Genomic DNA, 27,938 nt, shown 5'->3' with positions numbered 1-27,938 from the left:
GAAGAAAACGAGCTAGTGTGATGGGAGATCGTTAACGGTGTTTCTGCTGGAGTTAAGACGTGGGCTGCGGCCAACAGTAACCCGGAATAAAGATCCGAAACGGAAACAACAAGTTGGAGTCATTACCATCTCTTAGAAAAGGCAACAAAAGTGTGTTTTATAGGTGTGGTGGCTTTTGTTGAGCCGTGGCGGTGCGACACGAACTAGTTTAGCCCAGCAGAAAGGCCCCGCGGCTGGCTGGACCCAGCTCGACACAGCAGCAGAGCGGTAAGCTTCATATCACTCTAAAATGTCGGCTAACTTTACTGTACACGTTCATTTACGGGCATTAGCAGCGTGCTAGCATTAGCATCCGACCTGCTAACGCTAGCACAACATGCTAGTAAAGCTAGCACCCAGATTAATGAGGATTCGGACGATTTTCGTGGAATAAAACGTGTTCTGGGAATTGTGATGAACGCCTTTTTACACCAGATGATAGCCTTCCACTGACTGTAGCAGCAGAGCGCCTGTGTGTGTTACTCCGTGAGTGTGATGTGATGTTAGCATCCAGTAAATAAATCCCATATCAGCTAAAGAGCATTGCGACTAAGTGGTTAAAGTGCGTCAGCACAGCGGATTTAATACGAGTTTTAAAGAACAATCTCTGAGTGAAGTGAGGCTAGTTTTTGTCTCTCTGCAGATATAAAAACCAACTCTGCATCAGTCACACGCAGCTAAGCTCACTGATGGGCAGGGCCGGATTATCAATAAGTATCTTAATGTATAAAATAGTATGTTAATAAATAACAGAAAAGTAAATAATAATAATACTAATAATAATAGAGATCCAACAGTGTTTGTGGTTGTATTATTTGACGCATAAATTATGATATGGTAGAAAGCTTTCTCCTGGTCAGACCGCTTTGCTTTTGCTTCAGTATGGTGGGGGGATGTAGCCATGGCGCTGGAATTTCAGCCTGTAACGTAGCAGCTGAGCCTGTGTAAGGCAACACTGTGACTCTGGAGGAAAAAGAGGTTAGCTCTACTCCGTGAACTCTGGTGAGCAAAGGTCCTCTTTTCCAGACTGGATCTGTCCTCAGCTGATCAGAACCAAAGCGTTGGATCTTTAATCTCCTGCGTTGTTCTGAAGCAGCATCTTAATCAGCTCTCCTGCTTTGTTTCTATTGCAGCTGTTAGCTAAACACGGCTAAAGAAAACCTGCTACCACTTCAGGATCATCCATCAGCTGGGACTGCTTCATCAGCATGGACACAGGTACTGAATGAATGACTTTATTGCCTCTGTGTGGTGGGACACAACAGTGTACCTCATCAATGAGATGGAATCTAAAATAATGGCTTGTATTTTAATAAAGCCTTTAGGGTTGTCAAGGTGTGAAAATTTAACCTCACGGTTATTGTGACCAAAATTATCACGGTTTTCGGTATTATCGCTGTATTTTTTAAACGTGTTACATTTTCAGACAACTAAATAAACCCTGTATATCAGGAAAATATTGTCCTCTGTGTTTAAATTTAGCCTAAAATGTGTTTTTTTTGTAATTAAGTTGTTTATTTGTTTACATTTTTCCCCTTTAGTCTTTAAAATACCAATATTTGCCCATAACTTCTTATTTTATGTTTGTTTGATGTCGTCATTTTACAAATATTAGATCAGTCGATACTCAGTACTCAAGTAGCCTTCTAATCAGATACTTTTTTACCCTTACTTGAGTAATAAACACTATATCAGGAAAATATTGTCCTCGGTTTGTGTCCTTCCAGTGAGCTTTGCAGATGTGGGAAAATGTCATCAGGCAGTAATCATTGTTAAATTCATAATTATTCTCGGAGAGAGACCAACTCTTATCTGCCCCTGGGAGCCCCGTAATGCATAGCGTCATTTCAACATGGGGGTGTCCGCGACACGGTTCATATGCAGGTAGCGGCGCTGCGGCTGCTTTATATAGCGACTCGTTGCCTTCTCCCTCAACCCAAATCCTCGGATCACGCATTTTAGCTAAAACGCTAACGTTAGCTTGCCTTGCGTTGATTGTAGAGTTGTGGGTGATGGTCACGCAGATGTGTCATGAGATTTGAAGCATTGCTGCATTTCATATACTCTTTTCTGCGCGTGCTGCAAACAGGATAGCCGTCTTCTATCAACTGTCCCTCGGCATTCTTCAAATATCCAAAAGATGCCCATACTTCCGATTTTTGTCTTCTTTGAGGGATAATAAATGTCCTGAGCTCTGCCGTCTCCTCCTTTGGCCATTATTTCAGCTTTAGCTTCAAGACAGTTTTGGTTGTAAACAACAAAGTGCGCATGTGCCGCCGGCAACTTCAGCAAATGATACGGTGGCTGGTAAGGGTCACCGCGCCTACACAGCAGCCACGGTAACCCACCGAGATTATATATTTGTTAAAAAAACAAGACGGTTATTATTATTGTCAACTTTTTTTTTTACTGGGGCTTACCGCTACACCGGTTACCGTGACAACCCTAAAAGCCTTCTAGTGATCTTGTCGCGAGCGTGTCTTTTTCTGTCGGTTCCGTTAGAACCTTGGACTGCGCTGCTTTCTCAGGGTTCGTGGGGCGTCAGTGAGTTTTATTGTATTAGACCATGGTTTGGACTCCCTAATTAGAATCAATTTCCTATTTTAAGGTGAAAATGATATGCCGTACTCGTTCTTTTGTGATAGCACACTTCCCTTTTGAGTTCTCCTGTCATTTAATTGTTTTAAATACTGAGGCGGAAGTTCAGAGGAGGCCGTCCTTACTGACAATTCTTTGGGTCACATTAGGATTAATTTGCGCCTCTGTCAGCTTTTGTGGGTGGTGGTAACTAGAAAATGATTCTTGTTAGTTGATCAGACTAACATAGATTTATCAATTCATCTAATTAATCCAACCTTCCCACGCAGGCAGAGACTTTTTCACACTTGCAAACAGAGCCTATTTTAACCTACTAATGTTTTGACTTATCAATCCTTAGGATGCCTCGTTACCCACGGGAGAGGAGAAGACTAGCTTCTTCACCTAAGCTTTCTTTTTCTTAATCTGTCACAAACTGTAAAGCAAATCCTGAAAATTCAGGAACCTGTAATTAAAATATGCTTACCTCTCCTTATTGTTTTGGATCGGGGCTCCCACTCAAACCTTTAAAAAGGACCTTTAAGAATCAGGAATGTGGATTCTTTTTCCAAAAAGTTTATTACAAGATTAAAAAATACAAAAAATAGGTAGATATAAGACTGATCGGTTCCCCCAAGGAGAATTGTTAATCCTAAAACTAACTAAGAATAATCAGTTGACTTGCGCCAACTCTTAGTCTTCGTGTCACATGCACTACTTCTTCAAGTCTCAGGCTAACACACACTCAAAAATTGCAAAATTTAAAAAATAAGTAAATAAAAAAACCAACCTATCCCCTGTGGAGGATGCTAATGCTAAAATCTTTCTGAGAATAAATGGTTGACTTGCGTCAACACTAACCTGTCACTCTCTCACTCTAGGTACGACTCTCTCCTTCTCTCCCCAACGACTGACCTGTCTTTAAAGTCATTCCGGAACTGCGCTGCTCTGGGTGGCTGCATGTTGGAGTAGCTCTGTTGACTATATGTAAGTTTTGCCTTTCTTAGGACATTTTTTCTTCTATTTTTTCAAGAAAAACTGTATTTGTTTGGACATTTTACTTTTCTGTTTCTGGTGCTATGAAGCTTAAAGAGCAAGTAACGTCTAAATTAACTTTTTTTTTTTGCTGATGAACTGTATAAATGAGTGTCTAATAGTGTTTTAAATGTGTGCATTCTTTATTTTAGCATTTTGGTGCATTTTCTTTAAAAATTAAAAATTCTGTCTAAAAACCAAAGTAATGCGAAAACATAGAATTTGAGTCATTTTGAATAAATTTTAGCCAATGGCTAAAGAGTAAAGTACTAAGTAAACCAGTAGAGTACTACGTAGCAGCTCCGTGCCAAAGTTATAAAAGCAACGAGCGTCTCGGCCACGCCCTGTGGCGAGTGGGAGTTGGATTTGCAAGCGATCGTAGGAGGTCAGCGGTAGTTCAGCATTAGCATATAGCATTAGCATATCCTAGTCTTTAGCATATCTTTTAGTGTTATAAATACTTATTTAGTGTTAGCTTGGCTGTTGGATATTGTAGTTTAGTTAGTGTTTGGCTGTTAGTGTAATTGGGAAAGTAGTTCGGGTTTAGTGTTCCATATTGTCTTAGTATTGGTGAGTAGTTGTAGTGTAGTATGGTTGCGGTGACTCCAGTTTTCATTGGGACACTCAGTCCATCCACTCACTCCAAATGTGTTTCACACATTTGTCCTTTACCAGAATGTTTCATCTATCTTATAATTTCCATTTTGTATTTTGTAATTTGTATTTTGTAATTTGTATTTTGTAATTTGAATTTCTTTTATTGTTGATTTTTTCAAGATATTTACTTACAACTGTACCATGTTCAGCGCTTTGGGCTTCCTGACAGGGTTGCGGAAGGCGCTTTATAAATAAAGCTTTGATTGATTGATTGATTGACTCTGTGGGCATTTTACCCGCGATTCTGCACGTCTCCGTTTGAAGAGGGAGGCTGCCCACCGTGGCTCTTCCGCGATTTAGATGCAGCCCACCGACTCTGCTCCCCCACCACGGCGGGCTCCAGTCTGAGGTGAGTAAGCTAAATAAACGTTTTAACATCTTCTAAAGACAATTCCCTACCTAAATGCAAAGTCTGAGAGACGTGGTTCACTTCCTTTAGCTAGTCAGTCGGCAATTCTGCAACAGTGGCTCTAACTGACGCTGCACTAGTTGACAGACAGCATTACAGCGTGAAATCCAGCTTGTGACCCGGTTCTGTAAGGAATTCTGTTCAGGAGGTCACATTTCAGACTCTCCACATCATGTGTGACTGACTTTTACGTTATAACAACGATCACACACTAGGAATGTTATAAAGCGCCTATATAGGAGATTCTTTTGTATATTATCTGATTTTATAAACTCCCAACAACAATGTGCTTATATATATTTTTTTCAGGCTAAATCTACCCAAGACACTGGCTGTCAGACTGATTTAGCTGCAAGAATGCACTTGTCCAGGCTGACATGAAGCCTTACCTGTAGCAAAGGTGAATTATTTTTAATAATCTTCTATGTAAACATTTTATTATTACCTTCTAGTTTTAATTTGTTTTACAGATTATTGTTACACGTGATTTTATGCTCTTTTAAACATTTATAAATGTGCTGCTTCTTTGTTTTTAAATAGCCAGCCAGAATGGAGCTCACAGCCGCAGTGTGTCTGGTGACCCACGGGGACCATGACGGAAATTCATCTTCCAGAAAGTCCCAGAGCAGCGTCCACACCCCTGAAAAGACCAAGATGTGAGGTGTCTGCTGTTGATTCCAGCTTCCACCTCAGTGACAGTGCAAGCTCAGTGAACTGTTCAAGGTAAAAAAAAAAAATTAAAACATTTCAGAATTTTTAAGATATTAACAGTTAAATAAGTATGTGATTACATCATGAAGGAGGCTACTGATTCTGGCCCTGTGACACTTGGTGGTGACGTGTGAGCTGATTCACCTGGTGAATAACTTTTACATTAAATATTTTGTTTTTGCTATCAAAAGTAAATTAACTAATAACCTGCATTATTGCAGGACACTCAGCAAAATATGGACTCTGCACCATGAGGCAGGCACATGTTAATAACTCTATACGAGCACATAAGGTGAGCAACGCCACATATTGTACACTGTCCTGAATTTGTTTTCTTTCTGCATCTCATTAGCCTGGCTGATCACCTGATAACTCTGTCATCTGGTTATGACAGCATGAGGATGTCCGCACACACCTGTAACCTATCAGCTCATCTGGCAGAATAGAGAGAGAAGAGACAACACCACATCTCCTGTTCCTGGAATGCCTTCAGCCATCCTTCGATGACTGAGAACCTCCATCAGCTCTGTCTCCTGTCTGCCTACAATTATTATAATAAATATTGTGTTTGACAAGTTTTTTGTGCTGCCAAATATCTCATATAGATTCCAGTTTTGATATTTTAATGGATATTTATAAATTACATTAATTGAATTATCACATTGTTGCATGTTTAACTAGCTCTATTGTGATAAATTAAACTAGCACCTCATTGTTAAAAGCTCGTTTTAATTTCAAGCATGCTTAAGTATTTATGGACATGAACAAAAACAGGAAATATATAAATTGAGATTTATTTAATTAATATAACAAATAAGGGGGAAAGAGTCATTGAAAGGCACATTCTTCTGGAAGCTCCTGATCCTGACGACACCAGCAGAGGAGACCACCTGCAGACACCAGAGACCAGCTGCAGACACCAGAGGACCTAGAACCAAGAGATCAGCCGTTATTAGTAAATAAATAAATCCGGGCAGTTTTAGTGAGCTGAACACATTACAGAATAATTTTCTCATGGGGTATTTTCATAACTTTATGCAGCAGACTGTAACTTGAGCCCAGGGCTACCGGAGAGCTGCTATCCAGCACGTTTCAGTGGATTTTCCTGCTTTAACAGGTTAGATTAGCTGTTAAGCAGCTCAGCTATTTGTTGCTGATTAAAACCAGGTGTGTTGAAGCAGATAAACCTCTAAAACATGCTGAATACTAGCTCTAGGGCCGTGGAGACAAACCCTGCAGCTAATCCAATGCTATGGCTAACAGCTACTTACCGTTCAGAGGTGGTTCTGTTGGGTCGGTTCTGGGAGTTACAGGCAACTCACAAGCTCACAACAATAAGGCTCAGGTCCGCTTGTCTCCTACAAATAGACTTGGTCCCTTTCTTCTCGAGTGTCTGGGTAAGGAGGGGGAGAAACATCCTCCACTTCTAATAACTGCATAGAGTGAAGGGAGCTAATATCGTCTAGTTAGCCGTCGTCTTCGTCACTGCCGCGGCTCCGCCCTCTCAGTCCTCCAGGCAACGCCTACTAATGTTGCATTTTTTAAATTGATACGTGGGTGGAGAAGGACTCCGAGGCTCAATTGACCCGCTCTTTAAAGGAATTTTGCTAGGATCTGCTATTTTTTCACTTTTTGAGCATTTGTCATGATGTGTAACCATGGCAACAAGCTGGTTTACAATCGGGAGCAGCTGATTAACATTGGAAAGTTTGAAATAATAGCTCAACTGAAGCCACACGTCCCAAATGAGCTAAAACGCAAGAGGCGTGGATGCAGAGCGGTAGCAAAACGGAGAAAGGGGAAATCCAAACCATCTCTTCCATCGATCATAATGGGCAATGTGAGATCACTGGCCAACAAGATGCATGAACTCCAAGCCCCTTCAAGGACTCAGCCAGAGTATCGGCAGTGCAGTGTTATGTGTTTCTCTGAGACGTGGCTGCAGGACCATATCCCCAATTCCAGCGTCTCTCTGCCAGGATTCCTGACTGTACGAGCATACAGAAATCTGAAGAGGAGCGGGAAAAGAAAAGGAGGTGGAGTGGCAGTGCTTGTCAACAAAAGATGGTGCCATCCATGTCATGTTTCAGTGAAATGTCGTCTCTGCAGCCCAGATGTTGACTTCTTGGCAGTATGTTGTCGCCCATATTTGCCAAGAGAGTTCATCAGTGTTGTTTATATTCCACATTCAGCCATTGCTGAAAATGCATGTGATGCCATCAGTTCCGTTGTCGCTAAGCTACGAACCAGCACCCCAACGCATTTGTGGCTATATCTGGTGATTTTAATCATGCCTCACTCTCTGCTACACTTCCAACATTTCATCAGTTTGTCAGCTGCTTCACCAGACAAAACAAGACATTGGATTTGTGTTATGCAAATGAAAAGAATGCATACATGTCCAAAACAACATCTCCTCTAGGACAATCAGATCACAATCTTGTTTTTCTCTGCTCAGAATACAAACCACTTGTTCAGAGGCAACCTGTGACAAGAAGAACTGTGAGAAAATGGTCACAGGATGCTGAAGAAGCCCTGCAGAGTTGTTTTGAGACCACAGATTGGATGACTGTCTGCCAAGGATATGAAGAGGACATCAATGCCATGACTGGAGGTGTGATTGACTATATAAACTTTTGTGTGGACAATATCATACCCACAAGAACAGTGAGATGTTTCACTAATAACAAACGCTGGATCACCAGTGAACTGAAGAATCTGCTAAATAAGAAAAAAAGAACCTTCAGGGAGGGAGACAGGGAATTATTGAGGAGTATACAGAAGCAACTGAAGATCAAGATCAGAAACAGCAAGGAGGCATACAGGAAGAAGCTGGAGAACAAACTACAGAGGAACAATAACAGAGATGTATGGTCAGGGATGAAGAAGATCACAGGCTTCAAGCAGAGGAAGGGTTGCACAGATGGCAGTGTGGACACAGCCAATGAACTGAACAAGTTCTTCAATAGGTTCAGTTCAGTAACAAACCCAGCATCCTCCTCGCCTGTCCCCAGCCAATCAGACATCCCATCCTCCTCTGATCCAACATTTTCCTGTCAAACACAAGCTCTTTTATCTTCTAACTCAGTCATGGACTCCTCTGGTTCTATAAATGTGTCTTCAACCAAGTCAGGAGATGCTGCTGCCCCATTTACCTCCCCCTCCCACCTATCTGTCTCTAGAAGTCAGGTGAAGAGGCAGCTGGAGAGACTGAACAGGAACAAGGCTGCAGGTCCAGATGGTGTCAGCCCCAGAGTACTGAAGGCCTGTGCAGAGCAGCTCTGTGGGATTCTGCAGCACCTCTTCAACCTCAGCCTGGCCCAGGAGAAGGTTCCATTCCTGTGGAAGACATCCTGCCTTGTTCCAGTTCCAAAGAAAACTCGCCCATCAGTCAATGACAGCTACAGACTGGTTGCCCTGACATCCCACATCATGAAGGTCCTCAAGAGACTCCTGTTGGTCCACCTGAATAAGCAAACTAGGACATATCAGGACCCGCTGCAGTTTGCTTATCGCCATGGATTTGGAGTTGAAGATGCCATCATCCAGCTGCTTCAACCAATCCACTGTCATCTGGACAAAGCAGGCAGCACTGTGAGGGTCATGTTCTTTGATTTCTCCAGTGCATTTAACACAATTCAGCCTGATGTACTTTGCCAGAAACTCCAGAAGACACAGGTGGGGACCTCAACTATCGCCTGTATTAAAGACTACCTGACAAACAGACCACAGTTTGTGAGGCTGAAGAACTGCACATCAAACCAGATGATCAGTAACTAGAGCACCACAGGGGACTGTACTCTCACCATTCCGTTTCACCCTGTACACCTCAGCCTTCCAGTACAAATCAGAGACCTGTCATCTACAGAAAAACTCAGATGACTCTGCAGTCGTCGGGTGTATCAGAGATGGACAGGATGCTGAGTACAGAGAGCTGGCTGAGCACTTTGTGGCATGGTGTGGAAACAATCATCTGACCTTGAATGTGAACAAAACAAAGGAGATGATTTTAGACTTTAGAAGACACAGGGTGGAGTCAAACACTGTTTCCATCATGGGAGAAGACGTGGAGGTGGTTGAGGAATACAAATACCTTTGAGTTCATCTGGACAACAGACTGGACTGGAGAAAGAACAGCCAAGCTGTTTACAAGAAGGGACACAGCAGACTGTACTTCCTGAGGACGCTTAGGTCCTTCAGTGTCTGTAGCAAAATGCTGCAGATCTTCTACAAGTCTGTTGTTGAGAGTGTAATCTCTTCAGCCATCGTCGATTATAGTGGAATGTAGTTTTTTTTTAACGGCGGCACCAGTGCAGATCCAAATCTGTCAGAGTGAGCGTCCTCCACATTAACCAAGTGGTTCCGCCTTAATGTGGTACTGCAGGGCTGAGCACTAGAGTTGTAACCTGAGACCGAACCGGAATCGAATCAGCCCGACCGGTTCTGTTGGATTTGGGCCGTGAATTATGTATTTGAGTGGGTTGTCTTGCGGCACGCTCCACTCGCTCGATCAGCGACTGAGAGAGAGAGAGAGACTGTCTGCTCACACAAGAGAAAGGATCAGAGGACGCTCCTCCAAACCGATGCTCCAAACACGCGTTATTATTTTCATAATTTATTTATTATTTCTCCTGGAAGCTCTCAGTCAGACCGAGTGCTGTGATGTGGTCTTGGGGAGGGGGCGGGGTCAATGACGGCGGCTGCAGCGTGATCGTCTTTTATTTAGGGACACAGAGAAGTTAAAAGGAGAGAGAAATAGAAGATAGAAGTTCTTGTTCCACTTTATTCTTTTGTTTCATGATGATAAACTGATGTTAAATTCAGCTTGAAGAGAAACTGGGAGGAAGCTTTGGTTCATTTTAGGTTACAGGAGATCTTGTTTCCTGTCTGCTCCTCCAGAGACAGCATGGGCATGAGGGTCACATGGACATGAGGGTTACATGGACATGAGGGTCACATGGACATGAGAGTCACATGGACATGAGGGTCACGTGGACATGAGAGTCACATGGACATGAGGGTCACGTGGACATGAGGGTCACGTGGACATGAGGGTCACATGGACATGAGAGTCACATGGACATGAGGGTCACATGGACATGAGGGTCACACAGGACAGGTTAGTGGAAAGGTTTGTAGTTAACTGGTGAGTGAAGGAGATCCATCAGCTGGGTAATTTAATCCTAATCCAGCCCACAGCCTTCTGCTGGTGTTATTATCAGCAATAAAACACATCTTAAATCAAATATGTCAGAGTCAAGGCCAGATGCGGCCCGCGGAGCATTTTTATGTGGCCCGCGAGATAAATATCAAAAATAGATTAAAACTGGCCCGCTGGCCGATTTTACTGCAAAGACTTCAACTCCCACGATGCTTTGCGGCATCAGCGCAGAGCCGACGCGCCCCCTCCTTTGTGTTTTTTCCAGCTTCTGCAGCTCTGCTGTCTCGGACAAACTACACGCCTCTTACTCAGCGCCGAGTTCACTCAGCTGTTTTCTGACGTTGAAGCCCAGAAACGGAGATTCTAGCCGCTCAGTAATGTGTTCACGACTGAAAGAGAAAGTTTTCCAACTAACGTCCAGACAGAGCTGATATAACTCCAGCGAGCAGCGACACGCTCAAACCAGCACGACTCTGTGGCTGCTGTCGTTGTGTTTCCTCCCCGACACACAACAACGTGGTCAAGCTGCTCAGACATGTTCAGCAGCACAAACCTATGTGAGCACCTGTTGTCATCTAATGTTGTCATTATTATGATGAAGATGAACAAAACAACAGGAGTCTCCTCCTCAGCTCAGATCAACCCCATGATGCAGGTATCTGGCTGGAACAGGTGAGCATCACAGTAAACCAGTGGAGTAAACTGAACTTTAAATATGTTGGTTTTATGCTCGTTTTCTGCTCCAAAACATGAAAGTTAACAGGTGAGATGTTGCATTTTCATTTAAGATAAAATGATATTTTTATGTTGTTGTTGGCCCGTGAGAAAAGATTTAACCTACAGTAAACAGGAAGTGGAAAGGCTGCAGATAGATGAATAGAATAGAAAATCCCTTTATTGTTCCTCAGTGGGGAAAGCTAGACGTCACAGCAGCGATGACACGTATTACAGGAGAAAAAAAGGAGAATAAAAAATAAGAAAAATGAATAATCAAGAAAACATAAATCCTGAATAGATTTATAAAATGCTGATTATACCACAAGTAATGAATACCACTGATGCCTTTTATTTGTAACTGACTTGCTCGTGTGTCATTTGGTTATTCCACATTCAGTGTTAATGCAGAAATATGTTTGTTTCCAAATTTAAAGGTTCAAAATTGCATATATGTTGATAAAGAAAATGTGCAAATTTGCCGTCACTTTTTCAAAAAATATTAAGTTTGGCCCTCGACTCCGTCCCAGAGTTTCATTTCGGCCCCTTGTGAGTTTGACACCCCTGTCTTAAATATTATTGGGAGTGTAGAATTAGTTTTATGTTTTATTATTTTCTGCATCAAACAGAACTTGATTCATTCTCCAACATTTCAGAAATGAACCACTGGGTTCAAATAAAATAACAAACTAAGTCAAACATTTCATTTGGTGTTATTTCTGACACCCTTCAACTGTGGCATAAATATCTGACTCTAGAGCTACTCAGAGACATTAAACACTCATATATGAACCCATTATGTATTTTATTATTACATTATGTGTCCTGTAGGTTTTCAGTACTTTTTTAGATTTTGTGAGTTTTTGTAAAGCGTGTTTTTCTCAGCCTGAGGCGTGGTGTTGAACAAGGAAACATATGTTTTACTTTGGTAAATCTTCTTAAATGTTTAAATGTTTTGTCCTAACCTGTTGTGGATGGAGAGCTTTTGAGGGATGGCAGGCTGTGTCACTTACGTTTTAGATTAAAAAAATAAAAAGCAATTATCTGACATCTTCTATTTATCGATGAAAACAAATCAATATGAAATCATCGTGATGCATCGGGATATCGAATCAAATTGAATCGTTGACCTAATGATCGTAATCGAATTGAATCAGGAGACAAGTGAAGATTCGCACCTCTACTGCACAGTGGTAACAAGGCATGATGGATCCATGTTCTCATTATGTTTACGCCAAATTCTGACTCTACCGTTTAAATCTCTCAACAGAAATGGAGACTCGTCAGACCAGGCAACATTTTTCCAGTCTTCAACTGTCCAGTTTTAGTGAGCCGGTGTGAATCGTAGGCACCAACCATGCCACGTTCAAAATAGCTTAAATCACCTTTCTTTCCCATTCTGACCTTCAGTTTGGAGTTCAGGAGATGGTGTTGACCAGGACCACACCCTTAATTGCATTGATGTAACTGCCATGTGATTGGTTGATTAGATAATTGCATTAAGGAGAAGTTGAACAAGTGTTCTTAGTAATCCGTTAGGTGAGAGTAAGTCTGAATGTAAAGTTCCATCGATCGGTAATTCACATCGTGTTTCTGTGTTTCCTACAGATGTTCAACAGCTGGTGCTGGTTAAAGAAGAAGCTCCTGAGGAACAGAGTGCAGGTGAGGACCAGAAAGACCCAGAACACGTCCACATGAAGGAGGAACAAGAAGAAAACTGGACCAGTCTGGAGGGAGAGCAGCTCCATTTGGAGGAGAAAACTGATGCTGCCAGGTTTCCATTCACATTGGCTTCTATAAAGAGTGAGGATGATGAAGAGAAACCTCTGTTCTCACAGCTTCATCAGCAGCAAGTAGAAGACAGAGATGTTCAAACCAAAGGTAATCAGCGTATCGTAAATATTTATGTAAAGAAATGTATTCATAAAAGAACTAGAAATAAAATAGAAGAATAAACACTAGGGCTGGGGGTAAACGATTATTTTTAAAACGATTATTCTGACGATTATTTTATCGAATAGTCGACTATTCTAATGACTATTTAGACAATTAATCTAATGATTATTTTTCTATTGCACAGTTAATAAAAACCAAAAAATCTAATAAATTCCTCAAAAAAATTGATAAATTGTTACTGTAAGAGAATAAACACTACAGACCTTCCATTTTGTATAACACTGCTTTTATTGTGCTGCGGTTGGTTATGTTCTGGTGACGTGTAGAACTTGGGAGTGCAGGCTGCTGCCTGAGAGGTGGTTGGAGACGGAGTGTCTCCATGCTGCTTTGTTTTGGTCACTTATGTGCGTGAGGCGAGTGGTGTTACGACCCTTCCTGGGGAGTTTGGCTCGTGTGCAAAAAGGAAGGGACAATAACGGGATTTAAAAGTTAAAATGATGATCAGGTTTATTTACAACAACAAACATAAATCTTTCCATCCACAGGTTGGGAATAATAAAACTAATTCTGCCTGTGGGAAATTAAAACAAAAGTACAGATAAGAAGGGATGTCCCACTGGGCAAAGATTACTGGGTTCTGGACCAAAATAAGGATCTCCAAAGGTCCAAACTGAGCGGTTAAACCAAACTCAAGTTGATATTTTAAACTAAACTGAAAACCCACAACACTCTAAATGTAGTAAAAGGGAGATCTGCACCACAAAAAAGATTTAACTCTAAACCAAAAACGTAACGGCTAATCCAAATGCAAGAAGCTGTTAGCGAAAATGCTAACAGTAGCTTTACCAACGTTAAGTTCAAGTTACCAAGTTTAAATAAACCGAAAAAACCCAGCAGCAAACAGACCAGCATGGAGGAGACTGCTACCACCAAATCAGCTCTCCTAATGTCTGAAAGAAGCTCCTTTAAGAAGCGGCGATGGAGACGAAGCAGCACATCTGACCCCGGAAGTTGTCTGTTGCTGGGACACGAAGGCGGGCAAAACAGGAAAGAAATCTAGTAGCGGACGGACATTGTTCCGGTTCTTCGGTATTTGGCGGTGATGTTAGTGAGGGCGGAGAAGAGGGCGAACTAGAGGAAAAACAGGTATATTCTTCCTCCATTTACAAACTCCTGGGGATGCAACAAGTGGGCGTGGTGCGTCGACTACCGGATCTGACGTCGACGAATTTTTAGAATCAAGCAGTCGACGTCATCGAGGCTTCGCTACAGCCCTAATGAACACAAGAAGTTAATCAGTGTTAGTAATCAGACTTATATGTGAATGTACCACAGAAGGAATTAGAGCTGAAACAACTAATCGATTTAATCGATTATAATCGATTATTAAAATAGTTAACAACTTTTTTAGTCATCGATTAGTTGTTTAATAATCATATTTTACCGCATAAAGTCTATTTTTACCACAATCTGACATCGGTTACAAGCTGTTAAATTTGCCGCCAGTGTGTGGCAGTAATGAGCTACTGATCTACCAGTGGAGCCGTAGAAGAAGAAATGAGCCAATGAGTGCCCTCGGTTTTCATGACGTATCACATTACTGACGCTCATCTTGCTGTGAGAGATGGCGGAACAAGAGGAAATACGGAAGAAAAATGGAAGCGACAAAACTGAAGAGAAACCCCGGACAAAAACCTCACGAGTATGGGAGCACTTTACTCTAGATGCCTTGTAAAGACGGGTGACCTGCAAAATATACAAAAACCATCTAGCATAGCACGGAAGCACGACGTCCCTAAGTGAACATTTGAGACGAAAACGTGGGGGCTGATGCAGCAGAGGAAGAGAACCGCGATCAAGTGAGCCGTCATTTGGAAGAGCCAGCCCGGTAAGTAACAGAAAATAAACAAGCTGGACTTAGTGTTTTAGCTGAGTTTGTTATAGTGAATGTTAAACGTGTTTTTATGCCGCGTCAGTCTACGGTGTTCTACTTCTGATTGACTAGATGCAATCGTGAATCTCCTCCGTGTTGTGAACCATGCGCTTGCCAAATTCAGCACGTCTGTTTATAAGAATGTTCTCGTTAAGAGAAAAACGGCACAAACCCATAACTATGTTCCTCATTCAAAAAAGGACAACTCCGCGGAGAAAAATATACAGACGAGCTGTGTCCAGGTGAATATAACACAGCATAGTTGTACGCTTTCAATTTTTAAATACAGGAGAAATTCAGAAAAAGTCATTTTTTTTACTATTAAAAGGCTGTTTTACTATCTAACGCTGTAAAACGCCTCACAACACATTTTTATCATGTTTCTTAAACAGTATTACACAAAATAAACATTTTTCACATTTCTCTAGCTAATTTAAACACTCCCGACTCAAAGTAAAAACCTCATGAGCTTCTTACTTAGAGCTTTTTAATAGTAAAAAAAAATTAGACTTTTCTGAATATCTCCTGTTGCGGGCTATTTTGTAGAACGTAACCCTCAAAATAAATGATCACTGTATATTGTTAATTAATTCAAATAATATATTGATTTAGTGTTGTAGTGTGTGTGCTGCTTTATTTTATATGTGTACTTATTTCAGTCTATTTGTGTTTCTTATGCAGGAAAAAAACAAGCAACGATGGACAACTACATGGGGAAGAAGACACTCACCCCCCAGCAATTCATACCACTTACAAACTATTCTAAACATGCTGGTAAAAGACATGAGGCCACTATCCACGGTGGAAGGAGCAGGCTTCCAGCTAATGCTAAAAAATTATTCTGGACTGATATTTTGCACTGTTTAGCTCATTTTATACTGCTGACTGTGTTCATGTGCAATAAAATAGATTGCAGTCAACTGCACAATTCTCTAATTTTTTTTTCTTAACTGAAATGCATCCATCACTGGTATAGGTTAAATAGCTAAACAATAACAAACCGATTAATCGATTAATCGAAAAAATAATCGACAGATTAATCGATTATGAAAATAATCGTTAGTTGCAGCCCTAGAAGGAATTAGTGGTTAGTATTGTAAAGTTCTATCAAAAATGAACCTAAATCAGTTAAAAATGTGTACAAATTCTAGAATCTCTAGGAACTGAAAAACGAATAAATGGAATTTGGATTCAACATAACAGCTAGTGGAGATCCTCACTTTTAACTGTTATGAAGTCGGCCATAGATCTATAGAAACCAGCCGCTTGACCACAACCAAGTCTGTACGTTATGTTTAGGGATGCACCGATGGATCGGCATTTGATCCCAATCGGCCGATAGCGCCCCTATCGGTTTTGATCGGAGTTTTCAAAATAGATCAAAGCAGACCGATCAGGTAGGGTTGTCACGGTAACCGGTGTAGCGGTAAACCCCGGTAAAAAAAAGTTGACAATAATATAGGGCCAGTGTAAGGTAATTTGGATTTATCCCATATTACCTTAAAAGGACGACACAGAGAGAGAGAGATTATTTGTAATGTCTATGAATCGTCATGTGAGAGCTGGACTCAACCAAACCCCTCCATGGAGCTAACCAGCCCCCCTCTGTTCCAGCCTCAAAGCCTTCACCTTACCAGCTCTGCATACCCGCATTCTCCATCAGGAGAACAGAATGTTAGGTAATATTTAATCTCCATAACCCTGAAACCTGAAATAACACACATGACAACAAGGAAGACATTTTACCCTGAGTCCCCAAAATATGGAGAGTTAACACAGGGAAAAACCTCCTCCGAGGCTTTTACCCCATCACTCCCAATGTGTTCCTAGTTCGTCAGGGGCTTTATTCACAACAAAGGATGGGGGAGAAGGCGGGGCCTTCTCAGGTTACAGAGTTACTAAGGTTTCAGTTGCAATCAACATCCTTGCTCAACCTTTCATGAACAACAACAGTTGGCAAAAACAGAGATTCATGCAGTGTCAATAACACAAAATGGGCATCTTTTAGGCCTCAAAAAGGTACAATTATAAAAATACCCAACAGCCGGGACTTTAACGCGTTAATTTCGATTAATTAATTAGAAAAAAATAACGCGTTAAAAAAAAGTAACGCATTTAATCGCAGCTTGCATTTCAAGCACGGCGGAACCTTTGTCATTGCACATTTTCCTTGTAGACCGAATATCACTGACGCACACAACAATGCACAGTGGCTCATGGCTACTAAAACGAAATAAAAACAGAAAGAAGTTGCCTTGCTTGGACTGATGCAGGATTTAGGAAACACGTCCGCCTCTTTTCTTAACTTGGAAAAAAAAACTTCCAGACTACAACGGAGTCCGTGTCGCAGACATTTTTCAGAGAACGTCTTTGCTGCAGCTGCCCGGTGGCAACGGGAATTTTACAAAAGTTGAGGTAAGCTATATTTTTAACATTTACGTAACATCTGTGCAGCGCTGAAAGCGCCAGACAGAATAATTCTGTGCCCTAACAGTAGTTTATGAAAGTAGTCAAACGAGAGGCACCTGGCTGCCGCTGGGAGAACGCTCCGTGTTCTCACTACTCTGTAAACAATCACAAACGTGTCTTAAAGTTGAAAACAGAAGTTTAAGTTAAAACAGAAACACTCTGAAACTTTTCTGATGATTTTCTAAACAATTCTGTCGGGGAATTATATGTTTCTGAAACATCACATGCATTACTATCATTAAGTAGAGAGGTGTGTTGAAGCTGTCATCAGCTAAGGGGCGGATGCTTAAGTGCATCAGGGGCAGCGAGGAACGAGGAAGTTGTGATCAGGCTGGAGATCACACCAGATTCGCTGCTGCAGGCGTGAATCTGCGGGTCTGCAGCATCCCCTTCTTAACGTGACATCAGGACTTCCCACGTAAGGAAGGTCCGCTCACCTGTTCGTCAGATCATTATTTCCTCGCCATGATCTTTTATCTTCCCATCATCCTCCAGTCATCCAACTGGAACCAGTTAGTGTTCCTGATCATTCTCAGAATATGTCACGCCTGCTCTGGTGTTTAAAGTTAGTACATTTAAGTCCTAGATCATATTTGTGCCTGTTCGACTGTCATTTTGAAGGATTATTATTTATGTGTTTTTACTACATTATGAGTAGAAATGCTAATAAAAACTTCAAATTATACAAACAAGTGAAACTGGAAAAATTAGAATCTGGTGCAAAGTCAAATTTATTTCAGCCATTCAACTAGACAGAGAGACTATTTAAAGGCTCAGGAACCCTTTGCAGGTGTTTTCTATTTGTAATTATAAATTTTAGTTGATTTGGGTTTTGTTTCATATCACACAGTGACATTTGAATAATTAAAATGCATTTTCTTTATTAAAAGCTTTAGTTTACAGTAATAACCATGTCTAATGTTTGATTCTCTGTCTCATAATTTTAATTAAAAGTTTTACTTTGAGAGCACATTTTCCTGAATGACTAAAATGTGATTAATTTAGATTAATTAATTACAAAGCCTGTAATTAAGTAGATTAAAAATTTTAATCAAGTCCCAGCCCTACAATAATAATAACCGTCTTGTTTTTAAAAAAACTATATTATCTCGGTGGGTTTACCGTGGCTGCGGTGTAGGCGCGGTGACCCTTACCAGCCACCGTATCATCTGCTGAAGTTGCCGGCTGCACATGCGCGCTTTGTTGTTTACAACCAAAACTTTCTTGAACTTAAGGCTGAAATAATGGCCAAAGGAGGAGACGGCAGTGCTCAGGACATATATTATCCCTCAAAGAAGACAAAGTGGGAAGTACGGGCATTTTTTGGATATTTGAAGAATGCCGAGGGACAGTTGATAGAAGACGGCTATCCTGTTTTCAGCACGTGCAGAAAAAGTGTCTGTGAAAGGCAGCAACGCTTCAAATCTCATGACACATCTGCGTGACCATCACCCACAACTCTACAGTCAACGCAAGGCAAGCTAACGTTAGCGTTTTAGCTAAAATGTGTGATCCGAGGATTTGGGTTGAGGGAGAATGCAACGAGTCGCTATATAAAGCAGCCGCAGCGCCGCTACCTGCATATAAACCGTGTCACGGACACCCCCATGTTGAAATGACGCTATGCATTACGGGGCTCCCAGGGGCAGATAAGAGTTGGTCTCTCTCCGAGAATAATTATGAATTTAACAATGATTACTGCCTGATGACATTTTCCCAGATCTGCAAAGCTCACTGGAAGGACACAAACCGAGGACAATACTTTCCTGATATAGGGTTTATTACTCAAGTAAGGATAAAAAAGTATCTGATTAGAAGGCTACTTGAGTACTGAGTATCATCTGATCTAATATTTTTAAAATGGTGACATCAAACGGACAAAAAATAAGAAGTTATGGGCAAATATTGGTATTTTAAAGACTAAAGGGGAAAAATGTAAACAAATAAACAACATAATTATAAAATAACACATTTTAGGCTAAATTTAGACACAAACTGAGGACAATATTTCCTGACATACAGGGTTTATTTAATTGTGTGAAAATGTAGCACGTTTAAAAATAATACCGCGATAATACTGAAAACTGTGGTAATTTTGGTCACAATAACCGTGAGGTTAAATTTTCACACCGAGACAACCCTAATACAGACCATTTTAGATTAGGTTACATTTCCTTTATTACCAGATTATGTAGTTTGTAGCACTCATTATAATGTTGTAGAAAATTTCTGGCCAATCCACGTGATCGGTATCGGTGATCGGCAGCAAAAAACCTGATTGGTGCATTCCTAGTTACAGTGGGGCAAAAAAGTATTTAGTCAGCCACCGGTTGTGCAAGTTCTCCCACTTAAAATGATGACAGAGGTCAGTAATTTACATCATAGGTACACTTCAACTGTGAGAGGCAGAATGTGAAAAAAAATCCATGAATTCACATGGCAGGATTTTTAAAGAATTTATTTGTAAATCAGGGTGGAAAATAAGTATTTGGTCACTTCAAACAAGGAAAATCTCTGGCTCTCACAGACCTGTAACGTCTTCTTTAAGAAGCTTTTCTGTCCTCCACTCGTTACCTGTATTAATGGCACCTGTTTGAACTCATTATCTGTATAAAAGACACCTGTCCACAGCCTCAAACAGTCAGACTCCAAACTCCACTAAGGCCAAGACCAAAGAGCTTTCGAAGGACACCAGGAAAATTTTTAGACCTGCACCAGACTGGGAAGAGTGAATCTACAATAGGCAAGCAGCTTGGTGTGAAAACATCAACTGTGGGAGCAATTATCAGAAAATGGAAGACATACAAGACCACTGATAATCTCCCTCGATCTGGGGCTCCATGCAAGATCTCATCCCGTGGGGTCAAAATGATCATGAGAACGGTGAGCAAGAATCCCAGAACCACACGGGGGGACCTGGTGAATGACCTGCAGAGAGCTGGGACCACTGTAACAAAGGTCACCATCAGTAACACTCTACAACGGCAGGGAATCAAATCCTGCAGTGCCAGACGCGTTCCGCTGCTGAAGCCAGTGCATGTCCAGGCCCGTTTGAAGTTTGCCATTGAGCACATGGATGATACAGCAGAGGATTGGGAGAATGTCATGTGGTCAGATGAAACCAAAGTAGAACTCTTTGGTATAAACTCAACTCGTCGTGTTTGGAGGAAGAACAATACTGAGTTGCATCCCAAGAACACCATACCTACTGTGAAGCATGTGGGTGGGAACATCATGCTTTGGGGCTGATTTTCTGCTAAGGGGACAGGACGACTGATCCGTGTTAAGGAAAGAATGAATGGGGCCATGTATCGTGAGATTCTGAGTTAAAACCTCCTTCCATCAGTGAGAGCTTTGAAGATGAAACGTGGCTGGGTCTTCCAACACGACAATGATCCCAAACACACCGCCCGGGCAACAAAGGAGTGGCTCCGTAAGAAGCATTTGAGAGTCCTGGAGTGGCCTAGCCAGTCTCCAGACCTCAACCCCATAGAAAATCTGTGGAGGGAGTTGAAAGTCCGTGTTGCTCGGCGACAGCCCCAAAACATCACTGCTCTCGAGAAGATCTGCATGGAGCTACTGTGTGTGCAAACCTGGTAAAGACCTATAGTAATCGTTTGACCTCTGTTATTGCCAACAAAGGTTATGTTACAAAGTATTGAGTTGAATTTTTGTTATTGACCAAATACTTATTTTCCACCCTGATTTACAAATAAATTCTTTAAAACTCCTGCCATGTGAATTCATGGATTTTTTTTCACATTCTGTCTCTCACAGTTGAAGTGTACCTATGATGAAAATTACTGACCTCTGTCATTATTTTAAGTGGGGGAACTTGCACAATCGGTGGTTCACTAAATACTTTTTTGCCCCACTGTATGTTTAGACATGAATTCTAAACACACACACACACACACACACACACACACACACACACACACACACACACACACACACACTCAACAGCACTTGTGTGACTTGAAACAGAGAACCGAGGGAGAGCTGATGGAAAATTCACCCCCCTTTTGGTGAGATTCGAGTTGGGTAATCAGATTTATGGGTGGTGTTGTCATCCAAATTAGTGGAACCCTTGTGAGGTTGGATTTGGTTCCTGTGGACCCACTCATAGGTCTTTTCCATCGTCTGGTCTGGAATGGTCAGGTCTGGGTATTATGGACCGGTATGGGTCTAGAAGTTTTCTGGCAAGCGTTTCTATCGCATTCCAGGCTCCAGTTACCAGCCGTGGTAGTGTAATGCGTCACGTGCGATGTGTGCCTTAACGTCACACAACGCCACGAGAACGCGCCAAAACACAACAACAATGGAGTCAGTCAGCAGTGCGTTCTTTCTGTTTTTGTTGTTTGGTATATTCTATACACTCAGGCACGCAGATAGGGTGGGGGATGGGGGGGGATCTGTCCCCCCCAGATTCAGATCGACACCGATCCGTCCCCCCTCAACTAAGGCCAGGAAGAAAACAAAATCGGAGGTTAAGCGCTTGAAGCTCCTTTTTCCAATTACATTGAATGCAGCATGACGTAAACAAACACTGACTCCAGAGGAGCCAAAGTGGTTGCTGCTAGGATGCAGGATGAAGCGAAAAAGACCATCAATGATTACTGCGTATTTAAAAAAGACCAACAGTGTAAGTAGGCGGGACCGATCTGTCTGTTTATGCATGTTGGTTCTAGATTCAGTACGTTGTTATCAGTGTTGGGACTTACTCATTATAAGTGCCAAAGCCTCATTGCTGACTTTAACAAGTCTCATCTACAAATATCCTCATGAAGTTACTACTTTACACCAGAAGATAGTGGAGATGTGGAGCCTTCAGGCTGAGCAAAGTTGGGAGTTTTTAGAGTTTGAAAATCGCCTCCCGCCGAGAGGCTCCCAGTCGGGAGGCTCCCAGTCAGGGAGAGGAGGAGATGCGCACAACATGAAGAGAGCAAATATTAGATAAAACGTATAATTACCGGCAGGTCTGGTCTTTGTTGACTGATCATTTTTTCTGGTGATGACTGACTCTGATTATGAAGCAGAATATTGACTCTGAAGAAATTACTCATCCAGCCGGGAAGATTGACCCTGCTGCTGCATCAGACAGCTGGTGCTGCATGAGAGGTGTGTGGAGTTTACAAGCTCCAAACGTTGGGTTTGATGTTGGTTTAACCGTCTCTGGGACGTGATGGATGTAGAAACGATGATAAAAACACCGCTAACATGACAGACGTAGCGACAATGTAAAAAAAAGCCGTATAAAGAGGCAGATGCCGATGTGTTAAGTATGGAAGTCAAGTGTGCCACATAATCCTAAAAAAGTAAAATATAAAATTTTAAAAGTGATTTATATATAAATTAAAACTTTCCAAATATAATGGAAATTATAAATAAGTTAAAAATACGAAGGAACATCTGTTGGTCAGGCTGAAAAGTTTGGGAACCACTGCTCTAAGTGAATATTGTTTTTAAATATATTTTATGTGCAGTTTTTTTTAGGGCTTTTATGTTTTCTGTAAAGATCGGTGTGCTGAAAATCGTTTGTTTTGCATAAAGCATGAGGTTTTGGTTAGTAATCGATTGGAAGAATAACAAATGACTGAATTAAATAGTGGGGCGCCTCTGTCAGTGCGCCCCAGGGCAGCTTTGGCTACATCGTAGCTCATCACCATCAGTGTGTGAATGTGTGTGAATGGATGAATTATACACTGTAGAGGACAGGACCAACTTTACACCCGATCAGATTTGCACACTGTTAGACCTCTGCCTCACCACTACATATTTCAAATACAACGAAGGTTTCTACAGACAAAAACATGGCTGCGCCATGGGCTCCCCCGTGTCACCAATTGTAGCCAACCTTTACATGGAGGAAGTGGAAAGAAAGGCTCTTGGCTCTTTTAAAGGGAGAGCACCCAGCCACTGGTACAGATATGTGGATGACACCTGGGTCAAAATCAAAACACAAGAAGTGGAATCCTTCATACGCACATCAACGCGGTGGACAAAAACATCAAGTTCACCAGGGAAAACATAAAGGACAACTGCTTGCCTTTCCTGGACTGCGCTGTGCACTTTGAAGAAAATGGCAACCTCAACATTGAAGTGTATCGGAAGCCCACACACACGGACCAGTACCTCCTCTTCGACTCACATCACCCTCTGGAACACAAACTTGGAGTAATCAAGACCTTACACCACCGGGCAGAACATGTTCCCTCTAAGCCGGAAGGGAAAAAGAAGGAACACACACATAAAGGAATCACTTAAAACATGTGGCTATCCTAATTGGGCGTTTATAAAGTCAACAAAGATGCACAGAAAAGAAGACCAGACACCAGCGGGGGAGGATAAGAAAGACAGACGCAACAACCTTGTCATTCCCTATGTAGCCGGTGTATCAGAGAAACTCAGGAGGGTTTCCTCCAAACACAACATACCAGTGTACTTCAGGCCCAGCAACACACTCAGGCAGAAACTGGTTCACCCGAAAGACAAAACTCCTAAACACAAACTGAACAATGTGGTGTATGCGGTACAGTGCAGCGAGGAAGGCCCAGACCTCTACATAGGAGAAACCAAACAGCCACTTCACAAGAGCACGGCACAACATAGAAGAGCCACCTCCACGGGACAGGACTCAGCAGTTCATTTGCATCTAAAGGACAAAGGTCACTCTTTCGAGGATGCCAACGTTCACATTTTGGACAGAGAGGACAGATGGTTTGAAAGAGGAGTAAAGGAAGCCATTTATGTCCACTGTGAGCAACCATCTTTGAACAGAGGTGGTGGTTTACGGCACCAACTGTCTGCCATCTATAATCCAGTTTTGAGATCCCTTCCCTGATGCCTCAACGCCCACGCATATCCTGTGCCATCTGACCTCAGGAATTCACATGATAGGGTGGGGCCAGGTTTCACAATGAGCTCACCCGAAACTCTGGCTGAATAGGACCCACTCCCACCCTCACACCTTGGCTCATGTGTTTATGTAGAAGATCATCAGGGGGTCTTTTGTTCCCTCTTCGGGGGGGGGGAACTCCCACTGGGTTTGAATCTGGGACTCTCCACCATTTGACCTTAGAACTGAAGAAGCCTCTCGGATGAGAGGTGAAACGTCTTCAAACAACGCAAAGAAGTCCAGATGCTTTTCTTTAAAAGCTCCTTAGACTGCCATGTGATTGGTTGATTAGATAATTGCATTAAGAAGTTGAACAAGTGTTCTTTGTAATCCTTTAGGTGAGAGTAAGTGTGAATGTGAAGTTCCATCGATCAGTAATTCATATCATGCTTCTGTGTTTCCTACAGATGTTCAAACTCCTGAGGAACAGAGTGCAGGTGTGGACCAGAAAGACCCAGGACACATCTACATGAAGGAGGAACAAGAAGAAAACTGGACCAGTCTGGAGGGAGAGCAACTCCATTTGGAGGAGAAAACAGATGCTGCCAGGTTTCCATTCACATTGGCTTCTATAAAGAGTGAGGATGATGAAGAGAAACCACTGTTCTCACAGCTTCATCAGCAGCAAGTAGAAGACAAAGAAGTTCCAACCAGCAGCTCAGCTCACCAGATGACAGCAGAAACTGGTGGAAGAGCAGAAACTAGCAGGAACCAAGTTCTGAACCCTCATGAACAGACATCTGATTCTTCAGAAACTGAAATGAGTGGAGATTATGAAGAGGGTGATGATGTGAATCTAGACTCTGAGCTGTCAGACTCTGGGTCTGAAACTGGAGAAGAAGACAGTGACTGGAATGAAAGCAGGTCTTCTGATTCACATGTTAGGACTGTCAACAAGTCATTTAGCTGCCCTGAGTATGGTAAACAATTTGTCCACAAGAGGTCTCTCCAGAAACATGTGAGAGTGTCAGGTCATTCAGCAAAAAGGTCTTCAAGCTGTTTGGTCAAAAAGAAATGTGTTGGAGTGAAGCAACATGTAGACTCATGCAAGAAAGTCCAGAAAAAACTAAAATCATTTAGTTGTGATGACTGTGGTAAAAGATTTAGTTCAATGTTTCATTTAAACGTTCACATGAGAGTCCACACTGGAGAAAAACCTTTTGTCTGTGAGCTCTGTGAAAAAAGATTTAGCAGTAAGGCACATTTAAACAGTCATATGAGAATCCACACAGGAGAAAAACCTTTTGCCTGTGAGCTCTGTGGTAAAAGATTTAGTTCAATGTCTAATTTAAACGTTCACACGAGAATCCACACTGAAGAAAAACCTTTTGCCTGTGAGCTCTGTGAAAAAAGATTTAGCATTAAGGCAAATTTAAACAGTCACATGAGAATCCACACAGGAGAAAAACCTTTTGCCTGTGAGCTCTGTGGTAAAAGATTTGGTCACCCAAAAAGTTTAAACAGTCACATGAGTGTCCACACAGGAGAAAAACCTTTTGCCTGTGAGCTCTGTGGTAAAAGATTTAGCAGTAAGGAACATTTAAACAGTCATATGAGAGTCCACACAGGAGAAAAACCTTTTGCTTGTGAGCTCTGTGAAAAAAGATTTAGCAGTAAGGCACATTTAAACAGTCATATGAGAGTCCACACAGGAGAAAAACCTTTTGTGTGTGAGCTCTGTGGTCGAAATTTTAGCCAAAAGGGATCTTTAAACCGTCACATGAGAGTCCACACAGGACAGAAGCCTTTTGCTTGTGAGCTCTGTGGTCAAAGTTTTAGCCAAAAGGGAAATTTAAACAGTCACCTGAGAGTCCACACAGGAGATAAACCTTTTGCCTGTGAGCTCTGTGGTAAAAGATTTGGTCACCAAAAAGATTTTAACGTTCACATGAGAGTCCACACAGGAGAAAAACCTTTTGTCTGTGAGCTTTGTGGTAAAAGATTCAGCAGTAAGGCACATTTAAACAGTCACATGAGAGTCCACATAGGAGATAAACCTTTTGTCTGTGAGCTCTGTGGTAAAAGATTTGGTCACCAAAAAAGTTTAAACAGTCACATGAGAGTCCACACAGGAGAAAACCCTTTTGTCTGTGGGCTCTGTGGTAAAAGATTTATTAGTAAGCCAGCTTTAAACTATCACATGAGAGTCCACACAGGAGAAAAACCTTTTGCCTGTGGGCTCTGTGGTAAAAGATATGGCTATAAGACAGCTTTAAACTATCACATGAGAGTCCACACAAGAGAAAAACCTTTTGCCTGTGAGCTCTGTGGTCAAAGATTTAGAGACGAGACAGAGTTAAACTGTCACATTAAGAGTTCACACACGACACAATGAATTCTTTTGAAAGTGTGATTGACGGAAAAAAAATCCGATCTGTGAGCGCAGGGGAGTGGGAGATATATGTATATACACACACATACACACTAGTGGTGTGCATCTCTACCTGCCTCACGATTCGATCCGATTCCGATTATCTGCCTAAAGATTCGATTTGAGTCTGAAATGCATCACGATTCTTCACACAAAAATTTTCATTACTTAATAAAAGCAGTAGAATAGTTTTCAATTTCTTTTTGATTTCGAAATCCCTGAAAAACAGAACATTAATCTATTCACTAGTGAGCAATAATGTTTAAAGTGTGCTGCCTATAATTACTTAACTAATATAAGAAATAATGTTTTCGGTAGAGCAGCTTTAAGATAGAATATTACTGAACTTAAAAATAGTAAACCAATACTGTGTTAGGTGATTCTTTCACATCCAGGATCCCAAAACTGAAATTAGCCCAGACATCCGATTTAAATTTAACGGGTACATCTTTGATTACTGGTAATGTTGGCCCTGTATCCCTGTCCGCCTTTTCTGTTTTAAATTGGCGCTATGGCAACACAGTGAACATGTCATTGCAACTCTGCCCCCAGAAGTAATTGTAAAACCTCAAAACTTTATTGTCCTCGCATAGACATAGACCAGGGGTCGGCAACCTGTTCCCATCAAAGAGCCATTATTACCCGTTTCCCACAGTAAAGAAAACACTGCAGCAGCCACGGCGTTGTGGGCGGGGCCTACCCTCAGACAGCAGAGAGCTGCTAACAACAGGTGACAGCAGCCAGTACCGGTCGCTCGTGTACGTCAAAGCTATCTTTCATAAGACGATAATCAATAAAACGATTTCTATAAAGTGGATCCAGAAGTTGTAGCCCGTCTCTGCCTACAATATTTTGATATTTTTCACCCTGTTGGTGGTTTTACTGAGCAGGTGCCACTTTTGTCATACGTTTCTTTTTAAAACATGTTTAGACTGTTCAGAATACAAATCCAGGCTCTGTCACGTTTGATTGTTGTAATTAAACTTTGTAGGTGGGGAAGGTTTTCTTGTCCGGGGATTGGACCGCCAAGGCTCCCGCCTTGGTCTGCCACCCGATTCGCATTGCACC

General features: G+C 41.8%; 3 protein-coding genes across 6 annotated transcripts in view; 2 read left to right on the top strand and 1 right to left on the bottom strand.

Annotated features, from left to right (window-relative positions):
- The window catches only part of LOC129154107 (zinc finger protein 892-like), a 338,014-nt gene that overhangs the window by 168,612 nt on the left and 141,464 nt on the right, over window positions 1–27,938 (bottom strand). The window lies entirely within an intron of this gene.
- Window positions 4–27,903, top strand: LOC107374614 (zinc finger protein 271-like). Of its 2 annotated transcripts, XM_054733903.2 has the most exons (5): window positions 4–267; window positions 1,173–1,257; window positions 3,498–3,603; window positions 12,912–13,184; window positions 24,907–27,903. In XM_054733903.2, exons 4-5 carry the CDS (start codon window positions 12,998–13,000, stop codon window positions 26,832–26,834), a joined length of 2,115 nt encoding a protein of 704 aa, XP_054589878.2. In that variant the 5' UTR covers window positions 4–267; window positions 1,173–1,257; window positions 3,498–3,603; window positions 12,912–12,997; the 3' UTR covers window positions 26,835–27,903. The 2 variants fall into 2 exon arrangements, with proteins under 2 accessions (XP_054589878.2, XP_070404558.1); XM_070548457.1 differs by lacking the exon at window positions 4–267 and having other exon boundaries at window positions 1,155–1,257.
- LOC139066239 (uncharacterized) lies at window positions 3,613–12,914 on the top strand. 3 transcript variants are annotated; one of them, XM_070548626.1, is made up of 5 exons: window positions 3,613–5,117; window positions 5,258–5,440; window positions 5,518–5,575; window positions 5,650–5,683; window positions 5,781–12,914. In XM_070548626.1, the coding sequence occupies exon 5, from the start codon at window positions 7,826–7,828 to the stop codon at window positions 9,206–9,208; it is 1,383 nt and encodes a 460-aa protein (XP_070404727.1). In that variant the 5' UTR covers window positions 3,613–5,117; window positions 5,258–5,440; window positions 5,518–5,575; window positions 5,650–5,683; window positions 5,781–7,825; the 3' UTR covers window positions 9,209–12,914. The 3 variants fall into 3 exon arrangements, with proteins under 3 accessions (XP_070404727.1, XP_070404726.1, XP_070404728.1); XM_070548625.1 differs by having other exon boundaries at window positions 5,650–5,720; window positions 5,823–12,914; XM_070548627.1 differs by lacking the exons at window positions 5,518–5,575; window positions 5,650–5,683.

The sequence above is a fragment of the Nothobranchius furzeri genome, chromosome 2, assembly GCF_043380555.1.
Source record: "Nothobranchius furzeri strain GRZ-AD chromosome 2, NfurGRZ-RIMD1, whole genome shotgun sequence".
In the NCBI taxonomy this organism is placed as follows: Eukaryota; Metazoa; Chordata; class Actinopteri; order Cyprinodontiformes; family Nothobranchiidae; genus Nothobranchius; species Nothobranchius furzeri.
This window is presented reverse-complemented; position numbering and strand designations above follow the sequence as displayed.

Excerpts from the sequence above, each read along its gene's own strand:
- LOC139066239 (XM_070548627.1), top strand. The coding sequence starts at position 7,826 with ATGTCCAAAACAACATCTCCTCTAGGACAATCAGATCACAATCTTGTT.
- LOC107374614 (XM_054733903.2), top strand. The coding sequence starts at position 12,998 with ATGAAGGAGGAACAAGAAGAAAACTGGACCAGTCTGGAGGGAGAGCAG. Across the intron at positions 13,185-24,906 it reads CAGAGATGTTCAAACCAAAG|ATGTTCAAACTCCTGAGGAA; the intron begins GTAATCAGCGTA and ends TGTTTCCTACAG.